Genomic DNA, 15,047 nt, shown 5'->3' with positions numbered 1-15,047 from the left:
ATCTTTCATGATTTAAAAAGCAATTTTGCAATTGATGTGTGTCTGTGTGTGAATCCCGGAGGACCGTTTTGATCGTATTTTCGGTGACAACGACGTAAATAATAACTTTCGTTGCTCATTACGTGTCATTCGTTCTCCCTCCGTAGTCGTTATGACACCGTTTTTGTCAGAAGTTTGTTACTTTAACAAGCATACGATCACCGCCACCGCCACCGGCCATACTTTCCTGTCATTCTCCGGTTGCTGATCCGGTAAACTCCGATCCGTTTAACTTTACTTTACTCAATAGATTGTATAGTAATCTGATTTTTGAAATCGATCGTTTCCTGGTATAATGCAATAGGCTAATTACATATTTGTTTCATTTCAATTCATGCTTGATTTGTCGGATCTTCCTGTGATCCTTTGATCGAATTGAGCGTAATTTTAATGGCAGGATCGACGACAGGCACGATGAGTCAGGTATTCGAAGGATATGAGCGTCAATACTGCGAGATTTCAGCCAATTTATCACATATATGTGCGTCGGCCAGTGTTCTTGATGGAGGTGAGTGAGTTAATTAATGGCCTTTTTCCGTAAGTACATATCTGCTGATATTTATTGTTCATGATTACATAATTGAACTCTTCAACTATTTGCAACGAGCCATGTATGATTAATGATACTCTTTCTGTAACCAAAATGTTAATGTAAAATTGAATTTAGAAAATCGATTGGAAAGATTTAAATATGATTATGAGTACCAAAAGTTGGGTATTGTAGTTATGGCAATATATAGGTGCAAGGAAATGGATTCTCTTATGTACTGGATATCGATCTTTTTGGGTATAAGGAAACTCTGGAATAGTTGCAGGTTTGTGCAGCATGGTAGATTGGTAGGGGTGGTTTTATTTGGGTGATATGATATGGTTAGGGTTTGATATGTTCTGTTGTAGAAGGTTGAATAGGCAAAAGCATGTAGGAAGTTGATTTTCATGCTTTTAAGTTATAATAATGTTTTATGGTTTTAGTGTCACATGCATGCAATTAGTATAATTGGAATCAACACGAGTGCTAAATAGGATTTAAACTATGATACAGTACAAGTTAGGAGGTGTGGAAAATTTCGTCAATGGTATTCAAAATATTTCTAGTGTTATTATTCGAGCTCAAAGAAAATGCAAAGGTTCATATTTACATATTTTTTTGTGGTTTTGGTTGAACTGTAAAATAGTCCGCTTTATCTTTTTGTAACATCTCAAAAAAAATGTTTTACAATAGATATTGTGAAAATTCTCATCTCTGTGTAACCATTTTTGCATGTGTTGTAGACTTGTATGTGTCAATCTTTTGTGAAACTGTTTTTCAAATGCTTAATATATTATTTATTGCATCCAGAGCAGAAGAAACAGAGGGTTTCAGAAATAGCAGGAGGAATAGACGAGGCCGACACTCTGGTATCCTTCCTGCATATTCAACCTTCTTCTTCTATAGCTTTTTTTTTTTTTTTTTTTTTAACATCAACTTCTAGTCTAATGTTAAAATATCCATTCAAAGTTACGCAAAATGGACCTTGAAGCAAGGAGCACACCAGCTGGCACCAAGGCATCGCTTCTTGCCAAGATTCGTGAATACGAAAACGACCTCAACAGCCTCAAAACTGAATTGAAAAGACTCCAGCCCAGCAACCCTAATGCTAATGCTGCTCGAGATGAGCTACTTGAATCAGGAAGAGCAGATGCAATGCAGGTAGCTATTCTTCCAACAACCTCTGAGCTGACACAGTACTGTATGTATACGATTTATATGTTGATTTCTTCCTGTTGATACGAATGGAGCTTATTATGGACAGGTGTCAGCTGATCAGAGAGGAAGACTGATGATGTCCACCGAGAGGTTAAACAAGTCAACCGACAGAGTCAAGGAAAGTAGAAGAACAATGATGGACACCGAAGAGCTCGGTGTTTCAATCCTCCATGACTTACACCAGCAACGCCAGTCTCTCCTCCATGCAAACACCACTGTATGTTTCTTTCACTTTCTTTTTCATTCTTTAAAAAAAAAAAAAAAAAAATTTAAAAACTTCAAATTCTTGTTTTGCAAATTGCAGCTCCATGGGGTGGATGATACTATTGGAAGGAGCAAGAAACTTCTGACAAATATGTCAAGGAGAATGAACAGGAACAAATGGATCCTGGCTTCCATTATTACAATCCTACTTCTTGCAGTCATTTGCATCCTTTACTTCAAGCTCACCCGTTAGCTTTCTCTCTCTCACAATCTTAGGCAACATTTAAATTTTTTTTTTTCAATAACAAAAACTATCATGTCACATTCCTTTGATAAATTCTTTACAAACAGGTACAAGAAAGTTGTCATTTATACTTGACAAAAATTACACGACTCCGTCATTTTTCAGTTTAGATACTTGAAAAAAGGCAAAACAGTCGTCCAAGAATATAGTATATATATGATTAGAAAATACTGGCAAAATAGGTAACAAATTTTCAGTTATGGAAAACTGAAAAATTGTTTTCAGGAGATGAATCTCTACCCTCTTCATCTTCTTCATCATCAATGTCATTATCATCATCTTCATCATCAAAATCAGTAGAAGTAGGTTGGCCATTAAGATCCACATTAATCCCATTAATCTTCCTCACAAACTGTCCTCTGACACGTGGTCGCCTCTCTGCTAACTTTTTCCTATTCACATATCTGATTTTCTTATCAAAGCATCGTTCTTTTCTCTTCTGTCTAAACTTCATCAAAGCCGCTTCTCTACGGTCAAGTCTACTATTATTACTATGCACCTTTACATTATTCGATGGACTCCCGTATCCCATCCATGGCTGCTGCATTGCATTTGCCCCGGGCAGGCAAAGGTTAACCGGGTAGTAAGGGAATGATCCCATTCCCATTCCGGGCAGATGGGGCGGCAGTGGCGGGCAATGCATAACATGATTGTAATGGTTCTGTAAATTCATCGGGCCCGGAAGGTAATAAGGATAAGGGGAATACGCGTTATAACCCGAAACATCCGGATGTTGATAGTTGCTGCCCGGTTGGTGGATCTGTGCCTCGGGCAGATCAAATGTCTTTGAGTTCATTGGGTCGGAGGGACCCGAGATTAAATCATGATGCCCTTGAGTATCGCTAAGGTTGACCGGGGTTAGTTTGTTTTCTAATTGTGGAGGAATGGGTTCGTTGATTGTTATGGAACTTCTACATGTGTTTGATTTGACATATGTAAAGAAGGCGGATGATTGACCGATTCTGAGTTCACTCTTTTTTGGACCGAATGTAACTTTCCCTGAAAATGAAGCTTATAAGATATGTTAAATCATGGAAATATTTAAAAAACTAAAATTAAATAGAATATGGATTGAGATATGTTGATGTTAACAACCTCGGTGTTGTTCGTTAATTTCCGGGACATTAGGGGGGTTGTCTGATAAGTTGAATGGTTGTGTGTTGACAAAACTAGGAGGAGGTGTTATCATGTTATTCTGAAAAAGAATTAAGAGTATATAGTTAATTATTTAGTAGCTGGGTAATTCCAATTCCAGTGAACAAGATTCTGACCTCGGATTCCGGAGGAATGGAAAGAGGGATCCCGGGATTGGGGCTCTTGTTGGACTTGTCATCTGTGTCATCTGAAAACAGAGTGGTGCTGTTTGTATTGGCATCACTAGGATCTGAAGCCACTATGTCGAATTCACAGTTCATGATGTTCTTCTCAGCCAGGCCAAGCTGTAGATAAGTAGAGATTTAAAGAGAAAAATAAGCAAAACAGATTATGATTTTTCATATTCATATTCCTTTTATAGATTCTGTTCTTTTCAAAAAGAATCTTTGAACACCTATAATCTGTCACATGTTTGGTCGAAAACTAAAAAAGAAAATGTAACTTTATTGATGTTTGAATATATTTTTTGTTTATTCTAGATAGCATGTAACTGAATTTCTGTTTTTATTTATTTCTCAATATTATATATATAACGAGGGTGTTTTGGTCTTTAAACTAAAAAAGGAAGAACAGAATTGAATTCCTTGCAACCTCCATCAAATAAGGAATTTGAAGGATTTCAATGGACTTGGTAACCACACAAGCCATGATATGGAATGGAATCTCAAATGCCAATCCACAAACCAAACATGTCCTTAGATTGAAGGAAATACCATTCGTCGTCTCCTCCACATGTGGGTCCACAAATTCAAGAGCTCATTTGTGCGCAAGGGCTTCACAAGATAATCAGCTGCACCAAGCCTCAAGCATTTCACAACAAGAGCAACCTCATCCTGAGCAGACATCACTGCAAGAAAAAAAAAATGACAAATTGAGAACAAGAAAAAGATGAAAATTTATAATTAAAAAAAAAATGTCAACAGACTTACTGATGACAGGAATTCGTCGCAGAGCATTGTCTCTCATGATGTGTTTTAACATCTTGAAGCCTTTGGGCATGGGAAGATCAACTTCAGAAAGAATAATATCAATGTCGGGTCCCTCGGCATTCAGGGCATCAATCACTTGCCTGGGTGATCTTACTGAAGTCACTGTAAAACACCAATCATACTTGCCATGATTATGTATCCTATGTCACTCATATTCGTTACATCATTGTAATTCATCCTATATCTATTTAAAATCAGAGGTTTTTTTATCTCTATAGTTGCTGAAATGTACAACAATGGAAGATGTAAAAGCCTTTTCAAGTCCCCACCACCACATGAAACATATGACAATACTATGGGGACATTTGCATTTGGTTCCCAGAATATTTTGCAAAGAATTAAAACCTGTCAATGGACTTGGAATTTGAAAGGATTGGAATCCGGAGGAATTGAAGTCTGTCAAACTCAAACGTTTGGTTGGTAGGGAATGAAATGGAATTTCTGAAGTATGTTTGAGGGAAAGAAGATGGAGATGCTGGAGGCATTTACTTGTGAAAATGTAGGGTTGAGAGGGTATTTGAGTACTTTCAACGGGGAGGAAATGAATTCCATGGGTTTTAGGATGGAATGTTAGAATCCATCTGTCAAAGTATTTGTGAATTCCAATGGAATTTAATTCTGTACTCTTTTGCAACCAAAGAGGGGTTTGGAATGGAATCAAATTCCATTTTTGACCATATAAAAGTTAGAGTTAAGTGACTAAATCAATAAAATGGAGAAAGTATAATGTGCTTTTCTGTATTTTGCCAAAACTAAAAAGTATACGAAGACAACTTTTCTTGTAATATTTTTTAGGCTAACTTTTCATCTCACACTAAAGATCAATGACATGTCCTGCAAGACGGCTGAAACAGAGATACAATACTTTTCTTTCAAGATCATAAAGAATTGATCAAGAAGTTTTAATCACAACCAAAAACATATAGAATCATCAGTACCCCAACAGACTACCCACAAATTTGCATAAACTTTATTCGTTGGTGATCATTGAATATTATCTCAATGTATGTATAATCAGATCAAACTGACAAAAGCGAGCTCGTAAAAATCTACCAAGAATAATCAAAACATTGCATTATCAAACAAAGCACTTATTAATCAAGAATCTCATTGGATAATTAGATCAAACTCAATCATATTAAAATCATAAAGATTAACATAGAATAATCACATCATTCGGTTATCAATCAAGACACTTATTAATCAAGAACCTCGACGGATAATTAGATCAAAGTGATCATAGAGTAACCACATCAATCATTATCAATCAAATCACTTATTAATCAAGAGTAATGAGAAGGTGAAGAGATTATGCTTATTATACCTTGATAGGAGCATTTACAAAGAAGTTTAAAAACCTCTTCGGAGCTCTTCGTATCATTGTCACAGAGTAGAATTCTCACTTTACTTCGATCAATAAAACCCTCCCCTGTCGTCCCATTAGTATTTCCTCCACCGCCACCTCTGCTCAACATAATTTCATTTGGATCCATCTTCCACATCAATCAAATCAACTCGTCTTCACTCTATATTTTACAATTACGTTTCACAAAAAAAAATCACCAAAACACCCTCAATCCTACTACTAACACAGAGCCAACATTAGAGAACTTCCATCAAAGCACGATTTTAGATAGTAATTATATACAAAGGATCTAGGATTAGGGTTTCTGATTCTACGGACTCCATACAGAACAAATCAGTAGAGTTTTCGGAACATAAAAACGAAAAACAAACACAAAGGCTTACAGTTTCAATATCATAACAACACAACACACTTCAAACGGAAACGGAGAAATCAATCACACTTGATGATCGGAAAACTCAACTGAACCAAAAACGGAAAGTTCGATACGATCCATAACAAATCAAATTCATCTACTCAACTTGAACCTTCGGCTCCCGTCGATCGAACATATTCCGTCACTGCCAGTAATTCGAGGGTCGAGTGTGTGAGGAAACGAAGTCGTCTGCTTCATTTGTTGTGTTGGTAAAAATCTGTCGCTTGTTTTGTGGCCGCGGATACTAAAATGCGCTGGGGAATGGAAGTTTAATCTGGGCCGTTGGGTGTGGAGCGTACGTTAGAAGAAGGGCAGACGTGGAGGAAAAAGTGCAAAAAGAGCGGGTGAGACTTTGAGAGGATAAAGAATTAGGGATAGAGAGTAGGCCACGTCACCAAAAGGTCTCTCCGAAAAGAGGAAAGGCCGTAGATATTTTGAGAATAAGATATGTATCTGAGGGCGGCCCACGCTTTGGCCCATATGGAAAAAAACAACAAAATATCTTCTTTAATCATTCTTCGACCCCATCAATTGGAGAAATGGTGAATCAAATTCTGAAGTGCTTTCTCAACCTAAACTCCTAAAGTTCAAATAGTCCCGTCTTCCAAGAATATATAATAAGAACCACAATTTTATAGAATAAATTAATCAAGATAATTAGACCATTGTTGTTAAAGTTCTTTTAATGATTTAATGATAAAGATATTATAAAATCGAAAGTGTCTAGGAAGAATTGAAAGATGGGAAAACTAGCCACTTTTTAGTAATTTTTTTAAGGAAATAACCACTTTAAAAATATTTTTTCAAAAATGACTTTTCGGTCAAGAATGCCTATCTTGGACCCAAATTTCGAAATTGATAAACGGGTAAAATGATCCAACCTAGAAATATGGTCCCCTATAAATAACATGTCGGACCCCAAGTTCAACGTACTGTTTCAGACTTCATTTTAAGGACAGCCACTCTTCTGGATTAAATCAAATTCAAATAATGTCTTCTTCTAGCAGTGAAAATATTCATTTTTTTTAGGTATGTGTCGAATCCTTTTGTAATTATATGTTTTTATTTATGAATATATGTTAAAAATAATATATTTTTGTTTTTTATGAACTGATGCGATTACATAGTTATAAATCATTTTCCTTTGAATTTTAGTTGTTGTTAAGTTTGTATGATTATATGTGGGTATATGTGTGTATTAGACCAACTAATATATATATATATATATATATATATATATATATATATATATATATATATATATATATATATATATATATATATATATATATATATATAGGGTTAGGTTATTTTGTTTTCACTATCTATTGTGTGCATGTATGACTGATTCTAGACCAATCATTTTAGTTATTTTAATAAAGTAATTAATGCATATTACATGTTGAAGATATAATTAATATTAATTACATTTTCAGCATTTAATATATATTAATTACTTTCTTAAAATAACTAAAATGATTGGTTCAGAATCAATCATACATGCACACAATAGATAGTGAAAACATTTGAACCTAACTATATATATATATATATATATATATATATATATATATATATATATATATATATATATATATATATATATATATATATGGATGGGAGAGTTCAATTGAGAAAAAAAGGTTGAGAATGGGAGAATCATTCTCAGCTACTCATTTATTTTTGCCGCAAAAGCCTCCGTCGTACCAGCGGAAATGGGAAATGAATAGACATGTGTTTTTCAACAAAACATATTTCCTTAAACTATGTTAATCATTACCTTAATATATACAAAACATAGTTTTTTCGTTTTTTTTTAATTTTTAGAAAGTAATTAATGCATATTACATGTTGAAGATATAATGAATATTAATTACTTTCTTAAAATAACTAAAATGATTGGTCCAGAATCAGTCATACATGCACACAATAGATAGTGAAAACATTTGAACCTAACTCTCTCTCTCTCTCTCTCTATATATATATATATATATATATATATATATATATATATATATATATATATATATATATATATATATATATATATATATATATATATATATATATATATATATATATATGGGAGAGTTCAATTGAGAAAAAAAAAGTTGAGAATGGGAGAATCATTCTCAGCTACTCATTTACTTTTGCCGCAAAATCCTCCGTCGTACCAACAGAAATGGGAAATGAATAGATATGTGTTTTTCAACAAAACATATTTCCTTAAACTATGCTAATCATTACCTTAATATATACAAAAACATAGTTTTTTTCGTTTTTTTAAAATTTATTACAATCAGATTCTAAAATTTTTTAAAAAACGAAAAAAACTATGTTTTTGTATATATTAAGGTAATGATTAGCATAGTTTAAGGAAATATGTTTTGTTGAAAAACACATGTCTATTCATTTCCCATTTCTGCTGGTACGACGGAGGCTTTTGCGGCAAAAGTAAATGAGTAGCTGAGAATGATTCTCCCATTCTCAACCTTTTTTTTTCTCAATTGAACTCTCCCATATATATATATATATATATATATATATATATATATATATATATATATATATATATATATATATATATATATAGAGAGAGAGAGAGAGAGTTAGGTTCAAATGTTTTCACTATCTATTGTGTGCATGTATGACTGATTCTGGACCAATCATTTTAGTTATTTTAAGAAAATAATTAATATTCATTATATCTTCAACATGTAATATGCATTAATTACTTTCTAAAAATTAAAAAAAAAACGAAAAAAACTATGTTTTTGTATATATTAAGGTAATGATTAACATAGTTTAAGGAAATATGTTTTGTTGAAAAACACATGTCTATTCATTTCTCATTTCCGCTGGTACGACGGAGGCTTTTGCGGCAAAAATAAATGAGTATCTGAAAATGATTCTCCCATTCTCAACCTTTTTTTTTTCTCAATTGAACTCTCCCATATATATATATATATATATATATATATATATATATATATATATATATATATATATATATATATATATATATATATTAGTTTATAACCCGTGAGAATCACAGTTATAAAATTAATTAAATTTTTATATTAAAAATCAAAATTATTAATCAATTATTTTAAATAAATTATTACTTAACATATATTTTTTTTAGTTATACAAAGTTATAATTGTTGATTTAAATAAATATGTGAAGTTATATCATATTAAAATCTGTATTAATTTTATTTTATTTTTTAATCTAATGTTATTAATTCAATATAATTAAAGTGAAAAAATTTAAAATTCGAAATTTAAAATTTAATGTAATTAGGGTGGGAAATTTAAATTTTAAAATTTTAAATGAATAATTAATATATTGACAAGTGGCATGATAAGGGACATATAATTTTAATGAGAGTTTTAATATAACGCCACTTGTCAATAGGAGATTAAACCTATTCATTTATTAGAATAGAGATATTCGTTATTCACTTATGAATAAAAAGTATGATTTTTTTTTACAATTTAAGTATCATTCATATATAATAAACATAGTATATTCATATTTAAATATTGGACAATGTAGTCACTTGTGAATATTAACATAATATATTCACTTGTGAATATTAGATGGTATATTCACTTATGAATATTAAATGATATTTCATATGTGAATAGTACATAGTATTACATGGTATATATATCACATGTGAATATTAAATAGTATATTCACTTGCGAATATTAGATGATATATTCACTTATGAATATGAATATTACAAAGTATATTCACTTGTGAATATATTCACTTACGAATATTAGAAGCTATTTTGACAAATATATATAATTTTTATATGTTATTCACATATGAATAACATACAGACTTGCATATTTGTTTTGTGTTTTTAATAATCATATACTGATTCAGGTGAAAAAACATATTCATATGTGAATGTAGCATGGTAATTTAGTTTATGCATTTCATCAAACAGTTGGAGTGCATACAAGTTAACTATTTTATAAATGTTAAAAACATCAAGTTATCAATTCCAAATCATCATATACTTCCGATTTCGACTTCAGATGCGACATCCTATGTCTGATCGATTTCTCATTTTGATTTTGATTACCAAAAATCCGATTGGGAACCTATGAGTACCGATTCTGATTCTTTCAATGTCGACTGTGACTGCGAGTCCAAAACTCCAATTCCAATTTCATGAATAGCGAAGAAATTCCGATTCCAACTGATTTCGTTTGCGAATCTGGGAAATTCCAGTTCCAAATTCGTTATGAACTTTAACAAATGCTTACAAGCTACGAACATCCGGATTATTCAACAAAGAAATCGATGAAATTGATGAATTTGGGTTGAGAATCTGTCTTGAACGGCGAACCTCCCAGCCACGAATATCGATGATTGATTAACACTGGATGACATTGATGATGGTTTAGTTGAAGAAATCTGGATGATTGTTTAAGGTTGGAAGAGAAATTTTGATGATGAATGAACTGTTATCGAATTCTCTATAGTTACGTATTTGAGATTGAAGGTTATTAACATATTTACAAGTTTGTCATTGTGCCTTTTATGTTTAGATTAAATGAGTGACTGAGAATGATTCCCCCATTCTCAACCTTTTTATTTTCTCAATTGAACCCACCTCTCTCTCTCTCTCTCTTTATATATATATATATATATATATATATATATATATATATATATATATATAGCTTTTAAATTGTCCGGAACAACTCCGAAATACGAGGAACATCTCTGAAATGTGAAGAGCATTTCCGGAATACATAGAACTGTTCTGGAATGGTGTTTCAGAATGTTGTTCGGAACATAACCATTATAGCTCGGCATGTTGTCATTTTAATCTGGAACATCCATCAAATACGTAATTAAAATTATTTCCTTATAGCATGACAAAACATACGAAGCGGTTGTCACTACAACCTATGAACCTGAATTTGGTCAGTAAATCATGGCCCGTTTACACACATGTTGCCATGTTTAGGGCGTCCTGTTTTTGGTGCTTATGTGAACATGTCAATGGGTGTAGAATGTCACCCTTTACTTTCTCATTACCTTATGTGCAAGGAAGCTACTACTTTGTAACATCCATAAAGTTACAACAAAATTTAAACTTTTCAAAACAACCCATTTATTAAAGAGGTGTTTACAAAACCGTTGTTTCCAAAACCTTTATTTAAAACCAGAATCATTTACACATAGTTTTCAAAACAATAACGTTATCAGAGTATCCCAAAAACCATAAGTTCCAAAAACACGAGGATGTGTACAGTCACGCATTCACCTTGCCACGATCACTACTAGAAAAACAGTCTTTTCGACGTGCAATTTATGATACGCATCGATTTACGATATGCAAAAGTGTGTGACCTAAAAATAACGTCATCTCTCTAAAAATTTTAAGGATTTCGGACGCGCATTTTTGGGCGCCCTTAAATTAGTGTCTGAAAAAAACACGGAGGGCGCCTATAATAAAATGTGTGTTCCATCCTTTAATAGCTGGGGGGAAATGATATCCTAAAAAAATTAAAAAGCCTGCCTCCCTTTTTCTTCCTTTCCTCTTGCCCTAATTATCGACGTCGATCAAGGCAAGCACGCCACCAGCCGACAACCTTCACTATCTCCTTCTTCTTTTCTCTGTAAACCCTAATCCGCCTCCACCACTATCAAATCTACCTCAACTCACCTCTGACCTCGGCTCATCTATGTTCTCTCATATCTCCCTCTTCAAATACATCCTCCCTAATTCTAGGGCTTTTTGTTCAGGTTCTCAAAAATGCAAAACGAACCAGAGCATGGGTGGACGATTCACCTTCGTTTGTTGGCTTCCCTACCATCATCGATATACTAGCATTGGTCGTCCTTGGAGTCACCATCTCCATCTAACACGACCCTAGAAAAAATTGATATCCCAGCTTCCCCAACACTTTCTGCATCAAAATCGATCCCTCTATAAAAACTTTCACCACCGGTCATAACCTCCATCTCCACACCACTAACAACGCATCCCATCATTAGTCTCTCTTCCAAGAATTTTCCATGGAATTTTCTGAATTTGAAATCACGCTTCAGAGTTTTTTCTACAGGAGGAAAAGAAATGACTTCTCCAAGGTATGTTCTTCTTCTTGTCTTTGCCTTCTCTCTATTCTCTTTCTTTTTATTATATACTTCTTCTTCCTTCTTGTTTGTTATTTTAAGAAGACTAATTATACGTACTTCATGTGCTAATTAGAAGATCAACATTTGTAAAGCATATATATAATGATGAAATGCCCACATCATAAGAAAAATAAGTCACGGGAAGGAAGAAAATTGATTAGTAACAACTTTTTGATTTTTATGTTGTTGGGATGGATTTAAATCTCAGTATTAAGAATTAAGAACTGATTTGTCGATTTCTGATAAAATTTCTTAGTTACTAGTCAAATACATAGATCCCAAAGTGTTTATTAGTCTACTTCTAATTTCAAAATAGTATAATTTCAGTAATGTGAAGTTTTGGTTTCTCTAATTATTGACTTCTGGTCTTGTGGACTGTGATTATGTACCGGTTAAGTTATTGTTCTAATGTTTTAGGCATCAATTATTTCTCTGTGGATGATATATACAATCATACAATCTGATTTGTGCTATTTTTTACAGATACTATCTAATTCTGTCATTCTGATTTTGAAGATATAAGATGCATGTATTTCTGCTTTCTAAAAAGAGAAGACCAGAGGCCTTTTGTAGGTATTTTTTTTATCTAACCTGTATGCAATCTATTTCTCATATTCTGATTTCTCATTCAACACCTCTCGTAGTGTTAATTTGATATATGGGTTGGAGTTCAAAGATTTGTGTATCTTGCATGCATCATCAACTTCTCTTTTCTTTGCCATTTCCTCATTGTGTTGGGCTTCCAGTTTATTTCTTTGTTTTGATGTATAGGAAAGTTGTTATTGTCATCAATTTCCTATCTAAGGTCTTGTTCTATGTTTCTTCACCAATTCCAAATCTTAGAGATGATATAGTTATTGAACTATGATTTTGATTGATTTGAACATTGCATATGCAGCTACATCAATCAAACATAACCACCACCAACATCAGGATCTGCTAGCATTTTAAATCTACAGAAAGAATATGAAACCAAATTCGATAGCATAATCAATTAACAAGCACAAGCGGAAAGCCAAAGCCAATTCCCATCACCCAAGGAAAGTGTGTTTCCGGTTCTGGTACTAGTAAGAGGTTTAAGGTTTGAGACTGCTATTGATCACTAATCCTAATCATCATCTTGTAGGCAAAAGAATGAAAGTTCCAAACACTAGCACCAGGTCTTGTGATTATATCATGGAACCTATAATTCCTTGTAACCTTTCTTTCTTTTTTACTTATTAGTTAAATGTCCCCTTGAATATAAATGTTGTTCTTAACTAAATAAATTTGTCCCTTCATCAATGAATGCAGGTTTTCCATCTGATTTGAGGTATGCCATTTCCAAAATTGAGGTGGTGCAACTGCAGCAGGTAAAAGAGACAATGGAAGTAGGTATAGAAGTTGATAATGGGGTTGTGGTAGGAATAGGAATAGAATCATGTTGTGCTATTCTAAAAAGTGTTGAAGAAAATGAAGCAAAAATATGGGATATCTTTGCCAACTTCCAAGTCTTTTGTATCTATTTATTGGAACAAAAGTTTTTTTTTGTTTCTTTCACCTGGTCGATGTGGGAGCTGGAACAAAATCCATCACAAATTCACAATTGGAAATAGGTTCTTTGGCTTGTATCACAATTGTTTTATAACATAAACCATAGACTAAATTACATAACTTTTTTTGTTCTCCCATTTCATCAAAATATAATAATATGATATGTATGCTAAATAATATAACTTTTTTTACCCGCATTTCATTCAAATATATATATATATATATATATATATATATATATATATATATATATATATATATATATATATAAACAAATAATGCGCATTACAAGTTATTATACTGAAGGAGATATTCAATTGCCCCTGAAGCTTCAAAATATGGTAATTAACTTAATAACTTGTCATTATAAGTTTCTTAACATGAAAGGTGTGTAAATCCATTTCCCAAAAATCTTATCACAACAACATTTCTCGGGTATATGCAAGATTGTTTCCCCTTTGAGTGCCTCTATTCCAGTTGGAATGGTTTTGATGAAAGAGAAAGCTGGTTTTAGGTTTACTACAAGAGTGCTGCCTCTTCGTCTTGCTGAGTGGAATACTGATGATAAAGTCACATTTTTCTTGAGTGGAAGGTGTGTTTCTTTGTATATATTTGGAATTTACTTTTTCTTTTTATTATGATATCGGGTTTTGAGTATCTTTTTTATTCATCAGAAACTCAATTAAAGGAAACTTGATGATAACTCTTTTCTCGATCTTCTTGGTGAAAATGCCACTTTAACAGAGTGTGAGCATGATTCTAGGATCACCTACGCATTTATACCATCAATGCTATGTGCTTCACCTAATCTAATACTGTTTTCGAAACATAACATACACTAAATCATAAACTGCCTCTGTGTGTGTAAACATTTTTTTTTAAATGACAGATCCTACCTACATGATTCGAGCTATTCAAAGTAACACATCAGATAACGTGTACAACACTCTTCTCGCTTAAAGTGTGGTTCATGGAGCCATGGCATGGATATACTTGGTGCACTGTGGGCCCGGTCCACGGTAGAGAATGTTACATACCGTTTTACATAAGTTGAAATTACAATTATACCCTTGAAAAGGTTTGGGTCAAAGTCAAACCTAAACGAGTTGTGTTTTGCAGAGAATC

General features: G+C 32.8%; 2 protein-coding genes across 2 annotated transcripts; one reads left to right on the top strand and one right to left on the bottom strand.

The window, feature by feature from the left end:
• The first annotated feature begins 1 nt into the window (after window position 1).
• Window positions 2-3,885, top strand: LOC111916735 (vesicle transport v-SNARE 13). Its single transcript, XM_023912392.3, has 6 exons — window positions 2-251; window positions 437-547; window positions 1,379-1,437; window positions 1,538-1,729; window positions 1,833-2,003; window positions 2,091-3,885. Exons 2-6 carry the CDS (start codon window positions 454-456, stop codon window positions 2,241-2,243), a joined length of 669 nt encoding a protein of 222 aa, XP_023768160.1. The 5' UTR covers window positions 2-251; window positions 437-453; the 3' UTR covers window positions 2,244-3,885.
• Window positions 2,381-6,694, bottom strand: LOC111916734 (two-component response regulator-like APRR1). Its single transcript, XM_023912391.3, has 6 exons — window positions 5,763-6,694; window positions 4,379-4,540; window positions 4,163-4,296; window positions 3,566-3,733; window positions 3,390-3,489; window positions 2,381-3,293 (listed from the first exon to the last, which is right to left on the bottom strand). Exons 1-6 carry the CDS (start codon window positions 5,938-5,940, stop codon window positions 2,488-2,490), a joined length of 1,548 nt encoding a protein of 515 aa, XP_023768159.1. The 5' UTR covers window positions 5,941-6,694; the 3' UTR covers window positions 2,381-2,487.
• Between the last annotated feature and the right edge of the window lie 8,353 nt (window positions 6,695-15,047).

The sequence above is a fragment of the Lactuca sativa genome, chromosome 1 (genome assembly GCF_002870075.4).
Source record: "Lactuca sativa cultivar Salinas chromosome 1, Lsat_Salinas_v11, whole genome shotgun sequence".
NCBI lineage: Eukaryota > Viridiplantae > Streptophyta > Magnoliopsida > Asterales > Asteraceae > Lactuca > Lactuca sativa.
This window is presented reverse-complemented; position numbering and strand designations above follow the sequence as displayed.